The following is a 14,332-nucleotide window of genomic DNA, read 5'->3' on the forward strand; positions in this document are numbered from 1 at the left end:
CGGGAGTTATTTGTTTAAGAAATAAACTGCCATGACTTGATTCAATCAATAATTATATTAATAAACTATAAATAAACAAACGTAATGACAAGAATAAATTGTTGGACATAACATTCTTGACAGACATACATAAATAACAAATAAATGAATAAATAAAGAGGCAAACTAGAGATTTTCAAATAGGAACTCATTAAATGCTAATTCTTTCACACTGATTTTGCCATGAAAACCTGTGACAAAAACATTACAGTAACTTAGTTCATCAGGTTTATGAGCCTGACTAAAATGTGCAAAATGAAAAAATAAAAAGCTATAAGAAATATTGATCTAAATCAATTTTAAGGACAGCATTAAAAATCTAGAATTTCAAAAAAATTGAGAGGTCAGAATAGCTTTGCATCCGGCTATTAATAGAATAGAACAGAATAGAACTTAATTGATCCCACATAGGGAAATTATCTTGTTACCATAGTTCTGTTTAAAACAGCTGGTAAACAATAAAACAAAAATCTACACGTAAAAATGTAATAAAGATTCTTTGACAGCAAGTAAGATCTAGCCATATTAGTCTTTCATATAAGTCTTTAAATTACTATTTGAATGCATATTCAGCAAGAAATTACAAAAATATCTTAGTAATAGATCAACTGCAACATTGAGATTACATATTTTATATTTTACAAGTAAACTCTTTTGCAAACCTGCATTAAGCAGCCCCTTCCTTTATTCTGACCATCTGTCCAATTCCTAGAAAATGTACTTAGCTGACATCGTCGCTAGATGGCGCCAAACCCAATGAAATCAGACTTTTTTACTGTCTCATTTTCACTGTGCAACCAACAGGATTCTTTAAAATTAAACCTTACTTTTACATAATATTAAACACATTGGATAAATAGTGTAGTTTTACAGTCTAAGCATAAACTGTCAAAAATGTTTTTTTTTCTCAATTCAAACATTAGCAGTCATCTACAGACCTTCCTGATGGCAGGTCAGGTCTCTGTACCAGCTTTCTCTAATGCGCCTCCTCGGTGATGATTAACCAACAGCAGCAGGTTCAATGAGGGATCAGACAAAACTGCTGTGGCACGAATCCAGCTGGCTATCCCCACCACCACCGTACCGGTGATGAATAGACCTGATTTATCTTCCCAAGGCTTCACACAAACGGGGGGGGGGGGGCAATATCGCACCGCAGCACTGGGCTCATGTTTCTCCCCCTCAGATTACCCCACACACACACACACGCTGCATGACAATAATAAGAAAAGAGGGGATTTGCAACACATTTTACATTTGTTTGTCTAGTTGCTCTAAAAATAGTTTAATTTCAGATGCTTTTCCTGCTTTTGCCGTAGAGTTTAAGTTACAAAACAAACAACAACCTGTGGAAACTATATTTTTATTACATATTTCTGCCAACACTTACATCAACACAAGACCATGTCAGATGTGACATTTAGCACATACAGTACGGTTATCATTGCTTCAGGCAGAGCAGTGCTAAAGTTACAGTAGCTCATATACTCAATAGAGGACCACAATCACTACAACTCACAAGAAGCCTAACAAAAAACTCACACGGTAACGCTAACATAGACATGAGACCGTCACATTCAGAAGCTGAACCATTGCTGGAGGATGACATGAACTGCGGCTGCGCTGATGTACTGTCGCGCCCACACGCCACAATCCACAGACTTGGACCTTGGGTTACAGTGTTGCTCTTTCCTTCTTTCCATACAGGGGCAGGCGGCCTAGCGTGGCATATATTTGGGGATTATCTTGTGAGCAATGAGAAAACGTTGACCCGAGGGAGACAACTTGCTCAGATGGGGTGCCTGAAGTTCTGGCCAGCAAACCGGGCCTTGTCACCAAGCTCCTCTTCAATCCTGGGGGGACAAAAAAAAATAAAAAATTGATTATGGGAAAGAACATAGTAACTGTGGTGTGCCCGGCTGAAATTATGACAAGTCTTTTCATATATGGAACTTAAACTGTGACAGAAAAAATTCGGAAAAAGATTCATGAGATCGGCATCTCTTTGACATTTCACACCAAGTCTCTTCCAACTGTAGGTGGCGGATATGCGCCAATATTTGGTAGCGACAGTCCAGGGTGACCACCACGTGTTAAACACACGTTAAAGAATGCCTGTTTAACGTGTTCTTGAACACGCATCCCTTGCCTGGTGTGAACATAGCATCAGACTGAGCAGCGCTTCTTCTTCTGCATTTCTGCGAGTAGCAAATACTGATCCGCACCTTCAGTGCCCTATATCCCTTCTGCTATCTTGTCCAACAACGTTTTTTTAAGTCACAAACAAGTCACACCAGAAGCTGCAACCTCGGCCAACTAAACCATGTGTTTGTGAGGGTGATTGTAGAAATCGGACACACCTAAGGATCTGGTTGTATTTGGCCAAACGCTCAGATCGGCAAGGAGCACCCGTCTTGATCTGAAAGAAAAAAAAAAAAAAGAAAAGAAATTCAGAGTCATCTCACTGTGTTTGCTTCGTGCTGGTTTTTAATCTAAATGCTTCCAAATGTCACTTTACCTGTCCGGTGCACAGACCGACCACAAGGTCAGCGATGAAGGTGTCCTCTGTCTCTCCAGAGCGGTGGCTGACCATCACGCCCCAGCCGTTGCTCTGGGCCATCTTGCAGCTAAAACACAAATAATAAATATTTTAACCAATAACCGGAAACACTAAATCCTCCTGAAACCATCGACACTGCAGTCACTATTTGAATTTATGAAACAGGAGAGTTGTGGACACTCACGCCTGCAGGGACTCTGTGACCGAGCCGATCTGGTTGACCTTCAGCAGGAGACAGTTGCAGGCCTTATCAGCCACGGCTTTGGCGATGCGTTTGGGGTTGGTGACAGTGAGGTCATCGCCGACCACCTGGATGCTGGTGGTGGCAGTAAATTTGGCCCATGCATCCCAGTCATCCTGGTCAAATGGATCCTCAATGGAAACCACTGTGGGGGAACAAAGTTTCATGTAAATGACAAAGAGCTCCCCAAAACATGCACTCCTTCGTCACTAGGTGGTGCTGGAGGAAACAAAACAAGGTATCTGAAGATTTCAGTGCCGGTTTGCTGATGTCACAGAATATTCTAGCCTTTAATATTGAATACAGCTGCCTGCTGAATGATGGTTATTGAGAAGATCTAAATCTTGCAAACATGGAGAAAAATAATCTTTTCATTTAACAATTTAGGATTTTCTACCTGGGTAATCCTTGACAAAGCTCTTGTAGAGGTCAGCCAGTTTGTCTGGGGAGATGTAGCGGCTGGGGTCGTCTGGAGACTTGAAGTCCAGGTCATATTTGCCGTCCTTGTAGAACTCAGAGGCAGCGACGTCCATGCCAATAACGATCTTGTCAGTGTAGCCGGCTTTAGCAATAGCATTTTTCAGCAGCTCCAGAGCTGGAAAACAACAACGTTGTTATGATGTGACATAAAGGGCTATTTAAATAATAGGGATTTGAATGCAGGGGGTGCCATATAAGCCCCCTGGTCTGACAGAGCAGTCAGCGCCTGGCAGGCTTTGTGTTCAGTGCTGAGCTAAGATCTTAATTTAGAAACCATACTGTATGTCAGCCTAAAGAGTGAAATGGATTAGCTACTACCCTGGAGGCTTTATGAACGTTTACCCCTGAGAAAACATTACTGCAAATGTTTCTATGATGAAGTTTAGTCTCTTTAAATACTTTTGTCGTCTTAGAACCAAACCCCATTTTCCTTCAACTGCTGCAGGAGTTTATCGCACACCTTCTTTGTTCTCCAGGATGTTGGGGGCAAAGCCACCCTCGTCGCCTACATTAGTGGCGTCCTTTCCATATTTCTCCTTGATGACGTTCTTAAGGTTGTGGTAGACCTCGGCGCCAATGCGCATGGCCTCCTTAAAGCTGCTGGCTCCAACAGGCAGGATCATGAACTCCTGCATGGCCAGCTTGTTGCCGGCATGGGAGCCGCCATTGATGACGTTGAAAGCCTGATGGGAAACAGAAGAGCAGCGTGGAGTCAGATGTGGACGAGTGGCACTGGATAAATCTGTTGGTGTCCTCTCTAAAGCCTGGCTTGGATAACTGCACTGATGCTCACAGGGACGGGGAGAATGACTTCAGGGTTGCCAGCCAGGTCTGCAATGTGGCGGTAGAGAGGAACGCCCTTCTCCGCTGCACCCGCCTTGCACACAGCCAGGGACACGCCCAGGATGGCGTTGGCACCAAACTTTGCTGAAGGGAAAACCGCAGAACTATTATTCCAAACGCAAAACTATTATCTGCAAGAATTATTTGTATTTCAGGTTTAGCATTCAGCTGCTAAAACTACATTTTTGACAAAAATTACCGTTTTATACAGTAAAGTAAATCTTTATTTTAATATTGAAAATTTTATAATAAATCTTACTTTGAGGAAATAGCTTATTTTGAAGAAGATTTAATACAGGTTTATGTTAAAACTATAGTAGTAAAGATGTTAATGTTTGTTCTGAGTAATGGAAAAATAATTGCCTTCATTCATTGACAATTTATGAAAAGGTTAACGCTTTAACCCTGGAGATGTCGCTGGCGATGCCTAAATAACACACACTCTTTGACGTCTTCCACCGTTTACACGATCAATGTGAATCCTCTGATTCCGATGTGGAGAAGAGCAGCTTTCTTTATCAGCTTTGCATCGATATGCAACATAACTAACGTAAAGCTTTGTTGTGCTTTTCTCTGCAACAGAATGGGCTGATTTCGTAAGCACTTCACTACTTTAGTGCTGCATATGAGTGCTTTTCTCCACTTCAGAATCCGCTGGAATGACAGTAGTTGTGCAAACGTCTGAAGTTCAGTAGTAGAACACTTGAGGTAAAGGGTTAAGGGTGTGTTTCATCACCATGAAGAATTTGTAGTTCTTTTGATAATTAATTTGATAATTCCCAACTTTGTCCCAGTAAATTTTGTCTGACAAAATATGGTTTTCTGTTCTATTTTATGCAGAAAACCACATAGAAGCTGCAACAAGAGTTAAAAGATTAAACCCAAATGTGACCTTACATTTGTTTTCTGTGCCATCCATGTCCAGCATCAGCTTGTCGATCTTCTCCTGGTCCACGACGTTGACATCCTGATTAAAACACAAGTTGCAAAAATAAATATCAAACTTTATCTTAAATTGTTAACAGTTCGTTAGTTCAAAATAAAACAAAAATACTTAAAGTAACAGAATTAGACCGAAGGAGCTGTGCCAAGGCCACATTAATGTTTAGTAATATTAACAACATCCAAAGACAAACTGCCACATAGAGGCAACATGGTTTCCAGATACTTTTTAGAAAGGATCAATATCTTCTTAAAGTGGGACAATGAAGTTAAACACACAATAACATTAGTCAAACAATAAGTGGTCCTACCTTGCTAACCAGTGCAGGTGCAATAGTTTTATTGATATGTTCAACTGCTTTTGAGACACCTGCAAGGGACAAGCAGACCATGACTGACCCAGACAGGAAAGGGTCATGCACAGCAGGCCAGACAGATGACCACAGAACATCCAAATTTACAAAAGTGTGTTAAGAATGATGTAAAAGAAATTCATGTCATCTTTTGATTTGCTGCTTTTCTTTTTTCTGTGAACATCTGTTAGTTCCTGACAGGATTAGTCTCCAAAGCAAACTCATTCTTCATGCTTTTGTGCACAGAGTGGTTTGAAAAAGACTCATCCTGGTCTTCAACACGCTATTTACCTGGTTACATAATGCAGGAGCCAAGAACTCATTGATATATTTTACTGCTCTTTTGACTCCTAACAGGAGGAAGAGAAACGCAGGAATTGGACATAAAGAAGAAGAAAAAAAAAGAATAGAATGCTGAGATCGTAGAGGTGTTGCAGGAAGCTTAAAGCAGGTAACCTTGGGGTCGTCTTACCTTTGCCCATGTAGCGAGTCTTGTCATTGTCACGGAGCTCCAGGGCCTCATAGATGCCGGTGGAGGCTCCGCTGGGAACTGCCGCTCTAAAGAGACCTTAAAGACACACAAATCATTTCTCAATGTTTTCATCTTCCATTAAATGCATCAATGAGATCATGAAAGCATGTTTCCCCAACATCAATATCTGTGGTGTTATGCAGCTGAGAATCTGCTGGGAGCTTTCAATGTGTGAAAGGGAAGATAAACCAAAGCAGAGAGGACAAAGGGGGGTGAGCAGGTTCAGCTGCATGAAGGTTGTGACATAACAGGAGAGAGACCCCACACTGAGCATGTGCAGTGAGCCTGTGGCAGGACACCAAAACACGCCCACACAGAGGACAGGCATGTTGGGTAAAACCAACATGGATTCACCAAGTAGATGGGGAAAAAAAAAAAAAAAAAAAAAAAGGATTTTGCTCAGTGGAGCAGCAGACAGGCGCTCAGAGGATTTAGAGCAAATATATTCAGTTCAGATTTAACAGATCATCTCTAGACAAAAATCACTTTCTGTTAAACCTGGAGACAACCCATTTAAAGAACTTATTATGTAAATAACCAGTGTGAAAAACACTAAGAGTGGAAAAGAAACACTGGATTAAATATTTTGCACACCATCTCTGGTGTGGCTGCAGGATCTAAAAAAAAAAAAAAGAAAAAGGGAGTCTGCTGTCATCAGAAAAGCACCAAGAACTGTTTAAAAACTAAAAGCTGTCTGTAGAAGAGCCGTCCTGTTTCCCTCACTTCCATGTCAGTGGTCATTTAGGCTGCCTCATTAACATTCCCACTTGGTTTCAGTCGGCTGAGCGAGGCTTTTGTGTGACCTCATGGGACTGAAAAGCTCCCAAAAACCCTACAGATACGCTTGGGCCATTAGTTCATTGAATAAATTGATCTTGGCTTCAGTCAAACTGCTGAGTTCAGAGTCTGGCTGTTTAATGGGAACTTTTACCATTGAGCTAATGAGAGCAGAAAACAGACGTTTTTGAGCACAAAAAAAGAATGTAACTTTTTAGACAAGCCAAGTAAACATGTACTGGAAGCCTCCCTGTACTGTATGAGCAATAGTGATGGGACCATTACAGTATGAGAGTGCAGCCGAGGCAGTGTTAAATTACAAGAGCCATTTTTATATACACATCATCTGAACCCGCCCTCAGCCTGCAACACAGCAGCCAAGAAGCTACGCTAATACAGCAACTCCTTTACTTTTCTATGAAACGAATTAAAAACTACAATCTGTGAATTACAAGAGCAGCACTTTGATCATTTTAAATTAGGGAAAATTCATGACAGGACCACATCAATGTTGCAAAACTTGCAAAATATTACAACACGTCTTTAAAATAGCAGCTTAATATTGCAACACATTGTTCAAAATCTGTTTTCATTGTCGTAACAAAGACCAGATCGTGTTAAACAATGGCTACATCTGCTCAAACGTTTTCCTTACGATGTCTAACCTTCATTTTTTGATGGAACGTCTTTGACCTTAATGGGTGATTTTTTTCTGCAAAAACGAAGCACATGGCTGAACGTCACTCACTTCTCGGTGCACACAGAGCGTTTACTATTTTATAGAGCTTCCGAAATCCAGTACAACCGAACATCACCAGAAGTATTTGTAATGTACTAGTGTGCATTGATGCTCACTAGATTAGCAAATATAGGCCACAATGCATTGCGTTTGAAAAATTTCTCATTTGAAAAAATTGATTTAAATGCATTATTCAAGTTGTCATCATCAGAACAAAGCAGATTCACGATTAGTCTTTGCAAAATGTTCACACGCAAATGGTTTTTACTTCACCACATGGGTGACGTCAAAGTCCGCATTTAAATACTTTTGTTTTTTAAAGTGGCCAGTTGAGCGTTTGAATGGAGTTAAAATCCAGGGCTGTATATAATGCAGCACTTCAGGCTTTTAGGGGTTTGGAAGTTTTTCAAGTTAATCAAACCTTTACACCATTAATATAATCATCTGAAAATTCAGGAAAACTTCACAGAAAGAGAAGTGGAGGTGCAACATATTGGCAAACAGAAAAGATTGACAAAACATAAAAGTATAAATTACCTTTCTTGGTGTAAAGATCAACCTCAACAGTGGGGTTGCCACGGGAGTCAAAAATCTCACGAGCGTGGATCTTCAGGATGGACATGATTCTAGATCTGTAGAAGAACTGACATCAAAAGGGAAATTGATTTCAATAAAGCTTCACAGGACCACCAGACAGGCAGCCTGCATCCAGTCAAAGCTTTAATGTCACAGTGACTTAAACACAAACAGGAACACTCCAAATAACAACAAATATGAGATACTTGCAAACAACAAAACCTCAAATGTGAGTTTGAATGAATGAGTGCTGTGAACACCTCCAGACTAATGCTGGCTGGCCTGAAATTCAGGATATGTTTAGTTTGAAAAAGGGGCGGGGCTTCTGCAGTGCAGTTTTATTCAATCTACCACATATTACAAAAGGATTGCAAAATCATTGCACAAAAGCTCCAGTTTTTTTCCCCCTAGAGGGCACAATAGGTGTGTGACTTGACACAAATGCAGGGTTTAGTCTCTTTTTGTTTAATGAATCACTTCACTGATATGAGCTGGAGGCCCTAGTGTTGCCTCAAACCTCCAGAGCCTTTGGTATCTCTCAGAATGTGTGCTGGATGGAGGTCAAACAAGGTTTGGAATATCAGACAGTCTGGCAGCAATGCCTGCAGCACCGTATTGATTATCAGCTCCAACGTGGGCCAATATCTATAGATTAACTTGCACTGAGTGACTAACTTTACTCTAAGCCTGTGAAGTAAATGCAAGTACAACACACAGTGATGGAAAATACTAACTTTAAAAGCCAAAATGGAAATGCATCAGTGTCTACACAAAACTAAACAGAAATATTTCCTTTTTATGACTATTGTATCCCCCCCCCCATTTTTTTTTACTGGCCATCAAAATGTGTCTGTGAGAACACACATCGGTCGCATGTAGTACGTTAATACTAATTTTTATAGGTAGACGTTTCTTCTAAGGAAGAAACATTTCGATGGGACATTTTTAGAAAGTATTTCTTGGGTTTACTTGATTTAAACAGCTGTGAGAACATCTCATCTACCTAATCTGCAAAACTACTTCTTTTATGATATTATAAAAAGGAAAATATGTTTATAATAATGTGTCTTTTAGTGAGGGGGCACCTCCAAGTTGACCCCCTTTTTCAGTGGTGGAAATTAAAAGATGAGTTAATCTTCGTGAATAATTAAGAGTAGAAACTTGATCACTTTCTGAGATCCCATTCATTCAAACTGATTTCCTGCTATAATTTAGGTGACCTCAAGTTGTGAAAAAATAAACTAATAAAGTAAAACAACTACATAGCTGGAAAAAAGGTGAATAAAACCTACAAATAGAGGAAAATCGACTCTCTTCGTGACTGTAGGGGAAAAACCCCGTGTAGTCGTGAGGAGGCCGGACACCCCCATGTCTGTTAACCGGTAGTTCACTCTGAGTCAGCGCGTGCCTCTGTGACTGCCATCTTTAACGGCTAAAAGACGTTTCTTTTCTAAATGAAACGTGAAGGGAAAAAAAAAGTCTGCCTGCATCGACGTGAACCTGCAACTTGACGCCCCCCCCCCCGACATCCTGCAGCTCCAAATGGAGACACGTTTCACCAGCTGACGGTTTAAAAATAGACGGCGTGCTGCAAACTTCTCCATCCTGTCATTTGGGGGGCTTTAAGCTAGAAGATCAAACGTTTTTAAACGCGCTGTCGTCATGAATCCGACACAAAAATTATAATATAATGTAGGATGCGGCTACCACAAGGACAAATATTCGAGGCTTCCGTCGAGGATGTGTTAGGACACCGACAGGGAAAAGGAAGAGCGGACATTTTTTTTACATAGAGGACACAGAAAATACTAATGACAGTTATGACACGACAAAAAAGTGAAGAAATAAAGCTGAGTTACCGTTGCGGCCTAGCTGTGTACAGGAGCGGTGCGGTGCTCTGCGTCTGTCTCGTGCGGTCACGCGAAGAAGGCGCTCGTGCCGACCTGAACTGGATGTTAAGTGGACGGAACCAGGAAAGAGCCGAGCGATGTGATTGGCTGAGAGCAAGTTACGTCACTGATGAGGGCGAGCAGTAGAGCACGTTCGCCCACAGAAAAATGTCTAAAAGTCAAAACGTAAAAAGTAACACAGAAAATTAACCAACAGTCAATATACTAAAAATAAATATTGTTCGCTTTGTAAAATGCTAAAAAAATTATTTGGAACTTTGTAACGTAGTTTGCTCAAATGGGAAAAATAGTTACTGGAATACACACTGTACTGTTCATATGTACATTTTTAATTTCCTGTAAAATATGCCACACAAAAGAGTTTATTTTCTTGTTATTCAATGCGGATGTAATCTATTACGGTTTGATTTTGTAATGTTGCAACAAAGGTTATGAAAAAAACATGTTCACGAGCAGGAGGAGTCTGGCATCCCGGGGGGGGGGGGGGGCAGAGGATGCGGAATATTTTGTCATGTTGTTGTGCTAAAGTCACCGTGTAAACATTCATTACTATATAGGATCTTAGATGTACGTTTCCTTTGAAAATTATTGAAATCGTGAAATGTGATTAAATGAGTCAATTCAAAAAGGCTGTGACGCACATATGAGTACGTGCAGGGAAGCAGGCATGCGGGATCTCCTATGCAGTGTTGCGTTGTTGGTCACATGTCCCGGGGTGGTGTTGTTTTCCGGCAAAGACTTTCCAATGTTTCAACAATATGAATGTCATTTGTTAAATGAATGGCGCGTGTGGTTGGCCAACCTTACGGAAGCGGCATCATTTTTAGAGATGATCGAGCGATAAAACTGGATGAATTTGGTCACGTGTGGCTGTTTTTGAGAAGCAGACATGTGGAAAAACTCTGGATTCATCTAACTTTTGAGCATTAGAAAGGAGCATTTCCTGTTTTGAGCTTTCCTTCTGTCTGTAACTTGATGCTTTCAGCAGTAGGATCTATTATTGAAGTCAGGGGGAGCGCAAACACAAAGACACGCTGTGGAGCCGTTTAGATTGCACATCCATGTGGTCAAAGTACTGCAAAGCTGTTCTCATCAATCACTAAATGCACACATTTCCTCGACGAGTATTTACGGGATACCCCAACAAATTTGTCTTTTCAAGTCACTGCATGACTATTTTCTGCAGCTGCGCAGTACGCAGCGTCAATGGAAGCAGCAACAGGATGATGACTTTCTGCTGCAGTGACCTTGAGGAAGCCATTGTTTCATATTGGGCTGCGCCATCTGCTGCTCAAATGCTGAACATGTAGCAACAAGTACTTCAAGCATTCAATCGTGCAGGTATGACCTGACTTGAGCTACAAACAACTCCTGAGCCCAGAAAGGCAAACAAAAGACATTTTGGACTTTTTAAACGAGGTCAAAACATAATCAGCAGTCTATTTGGGTAAAAATGAGGGCAGCATTTTAAAGACAATCGAATAAAAGAGCAGCGTATCAGAAAATAAAAGTAGTGGAATTGGAGCTTTAACGTTGATGAGGTAATTGGTTGCTGATAAAAAAAACTCTTGAGGTGAGTGACTGCATAGGGAAAAAAGAAGAAAAAGGAGGCCAATGGGGACCTCTAGTGGCTACATAAGGGTATTGAACAGGGGTCTCAGACTCCAGGCCTGGAGGGCTGGCATCCTGCAGATTTTTAAGAAATCCTGCCTCATCTGCTGCTGATTACCTGGATCAGTTGTGTTTAGCCAATAAGGAGTTTCAGTGGCAGGTTAGTTGGAAAACATGTAGGACACCAGCCCTCAAGGCCTGGATTTTAAACCCTGTGGTGTAGGACAAACACAAACAGACCATCCAACCATCTTCTGAGTCCCTTTCAAAATCACTGGGTTGCTGGAGCCAAACCAGCAATTGTTGGGTGAAGGTCATTAGTCTGTTGCAGGGCCACAGAACCACACACACCTAGGGATCATTTGGAGACACCATTTAACCTATGAAGCAGGTCTTAGAACTGTGGGAGGAAGCCGGAGCGCCTGGAGAAAACCCACACACGCATGGGGACAGGGATCATACAGAGGGGTCCCTGCCAGTATTTGAACCAGGGCCCTGTGAGGCAAGAATGCTAGCCGCTACTGCACTGCACAGCCCTACACAAACAGACATTTTTATTTTAAGGCTCCACACTCACATTAATGTGTGGGAGATGCACAGAACATTTGTTCCCTCAACTTCCTGCTCAAAGCTTTGATCACAGTCAACACTGACGTAACAAAGGTAGGTTTTGTTCATTCTATCCTGCCAATTATGTTACTTAAACCAGCAACCGTTCAGTTGAAGGTCCATATCTCTTAACCATCAGGCTACCACCTTCCTGATGGAAATTAGTTATGGTCCAGTTTAACCCTTGTGCTACCTTAGATGACCCCACCCTTGCATTGACGTGTTATTCCTACCATGACAAAGGTGGACAAAGGTGGAAAGATTTCATGTAATCCATGGACACCAGTGAAGATCACAAATCATTGAAGAAAAAAGGTTCAGAGCACCGTCTAGTGGGTCTAGATGACCCAACTCCCAATGGCAAAGTGCCCAGGATATTGCAAGGGTTACAACTTCTTTTAACCTCTTTTTGAAATTTACACCAGAGCTCCATCTGGTGGTTTTCTGTGGAGCTTACATGTTCTTCTGTTTGGTTCTAAGATCTAATGGAGAATTCCAATTCTGTGAAACTTACTTGAAACTTAACATAAGAAAGAAGAAATGCGAGAGGAAATACTTAAAAATGCAATTTAAAGCATAATTGTTACATTTATGTCCTCTATCATCAGAAAAATGCCAAAATAACTTGTTTAAAATGCATTAAACATAATTTTATCAGGGTGTGTCTTCTAGAATCAGTAACTGTCAAGCGTTTACAAACACACACTCCAAATGATTACTGTTAACACTGAAAAAAGGGAGAACACGACTTGATGATTTTAAAGAGTAGCCCACATTTTCATTTCCCTTTCTAATCCTTGTTGACCGTTGAAAATTTTTGGTGTACACTCATGGCAAACTAACAAGTCAAAAATAATTTTTTCACAATCTTGTGTTAAAGAATTGTGACGGATTTCACATTTCACAGACTGCAACATTTACTGGTATTACACAATCGGACCAAGAAGGAAATGGTCAAGTTCGTGTGAAATGTCGCCGCACAATCGAAGGCTTAGAATATCAAAAATGCTTGTGGTCTGACTGTGGTATGCTGACTAACAAAACTGTCTTATTTTTTTTTTTACCTTTTAGCATGCAATATGCAAAAGAGCAGAGCAAAATCAGCCCAAACTAAGCCAACAAGCACATCTAAAATGAATGTGTTTCTGTTTTTGTGCAGGAATATATTACTGTCAACCAGGTACTTTGTGATGGCTTGACTCACAGGCATTAAAGCTGCTTTCCACTCATCAAACCAGAGCTCACATTTGTTCAGTCTAGAACGTTTTCAAGTCATCACATCTATGTGCACAGGCAGTTCGGGTCCATGGTAATTGCCGGCTGCTGCTTTCTTACCCAAAAACCATGAAATAAATTTGTCCCAGAAGGGCTCGGTGACTCACAGACAGGCCGTTTCTGCACAGCGTTCAGGCGTGAACATGTGCAAAGGTGAGAATGAGGTGTTGCTCTGAAAAGGTTTTCATGCTCAGAGAACCATGGCAGCGAAAAGTAAATGAAGAGCCACACGAGTTTTTGTCTGATGTGTTTTTGGCTGCATCAACAACGTGTCAAGTAAAAAAAAACACACACAGATCATCATGTGCAGTCATATGGTGGCACATAAACATCAGTGTGACTCTAAGAAGAAAAAAACATAACCGTCTTTGTGTAAACCTGACTGAGTAATGCTTACTAATGCTTACAGAGAAACGTTTTAACAATCGCCAGACAAGTTAGGTGGTACTAACGACAGTTAGGCTCACTAGACTTTAACCTTCACTCTCACAAAAATCTTTAAGGTTTGGAGATTCACAACTCACTCTATAATACTGGAGCTGACAAGTCTTTATTTTAAAACTGAGAGAATTGAATAAACGTTGCATCAGAGTATTTATTTTTCTTAAAATCATGTCATTTTGATTGTGAAGAAAAATAATTTGGGTTAATATGTGATTTTAATCCCATACTCAGACATGATATTTTAAAAAATGAGGTGTAGAAACTACCAGAGAGAGAAAAAACGATTTTTTTCAGTTTGGATGACAAACAGAGTGGCAGAAAAGACATTTTTTCCAGAGGTCTTAGTACAAAGCTGTAGTGGGATAGTAGGTTTGGGTAACTAAAACAAACGTATATTTTCC

At 40.7% G+C, this 14,332-nt stretch overlaps 1 protein-coding gene across 2 annotated transcripts; it reads right to left on the reverse strand.

Annotated features, from left to right (window-relative positions):
- Positions 1–1,385: 1,385 nt before the first annotated feature.
- Positions 1,386–10,081, reverse strand: eno1 (enolase 1). 2 transcript variants are annotated; one of them, XM_023956544.1, is made up of 12 exons: positions 9,942–10,081; positions 8,044–8,149; positions 5,931–6,026; positions 5,417–5,475; positions 5,061–5,130; positions 4,114–4,247; positions 3,781–4,003; positions 3,238–3,435; positions 2,784–2,985; positions 2,558–2,666; positions 2,400–2,458; positions 1,386–1,892 (listed from the first exon to the last, which is right to left on the reverse strand). In XM_023956544.1, exons 2-12 carry the CDS (start codon positions 8,126–8,128, stop codon positions 1,829–1,831), a joined length of 1,299 nt encoding a protein of 432 aa, XP_023812312.1. In that variant the 5' UTR covers positions 8,129–8,149; positions 9,942–10,081; the 3' UTR covers positions 1,386–1,828. The 2 variants fall into 2 exon arrangements, with proteins under 2 accessions (XP_023812312.1, XP_023812313.1); XM_023956545.1 differs by lacking the exon at positions 5,417–5,475 and adding an exon at positions 5,750–5,808.
- Positions 10,082–14,332: the final 4,251 nt, after the last annotated feature.

The sequence above is a fragment of the Oryzias latipes genome, chromosome 7, assembly GCF_002234675.1.
Source record: "Oryzias latipes chromosome 7, ASM223467v1".
NCBI classification, from domain to species: Eukaryota; Metazoa; Chordata; class Actinopteri; order Beloniformes; family Adrianichthyidae; genus Oryzias; species Oryzias latipes.

What these genes read in the sequence shown, in the direction of transcription:
- eno1 (XM_023956544.1), bottom strand. Translation starts at nt 8,128, where the DNA reads ATGTCCATCCTGAAGATCCACGCTCGTGAGATTTTTGACTCCCGTGGC. An exon ending in CACCTGCACTGGTTAGCAAG is followed by an intron (nt 5,131 to 5,416) that starts GTAGGACCACTT and finishes TGTTTTAATCAG; the next exon opens with GATGTCAACGTCGTGGACCA. An exon ending in GGATGGCACAGAAAACAAAT is followed by an intron (nt 4,248 to 5,060) that starts GTAAGGTCACAT and finishes TTTTCCCTTCAG; the next exon opens with CAAAGTTTGGTGCCAACGCC.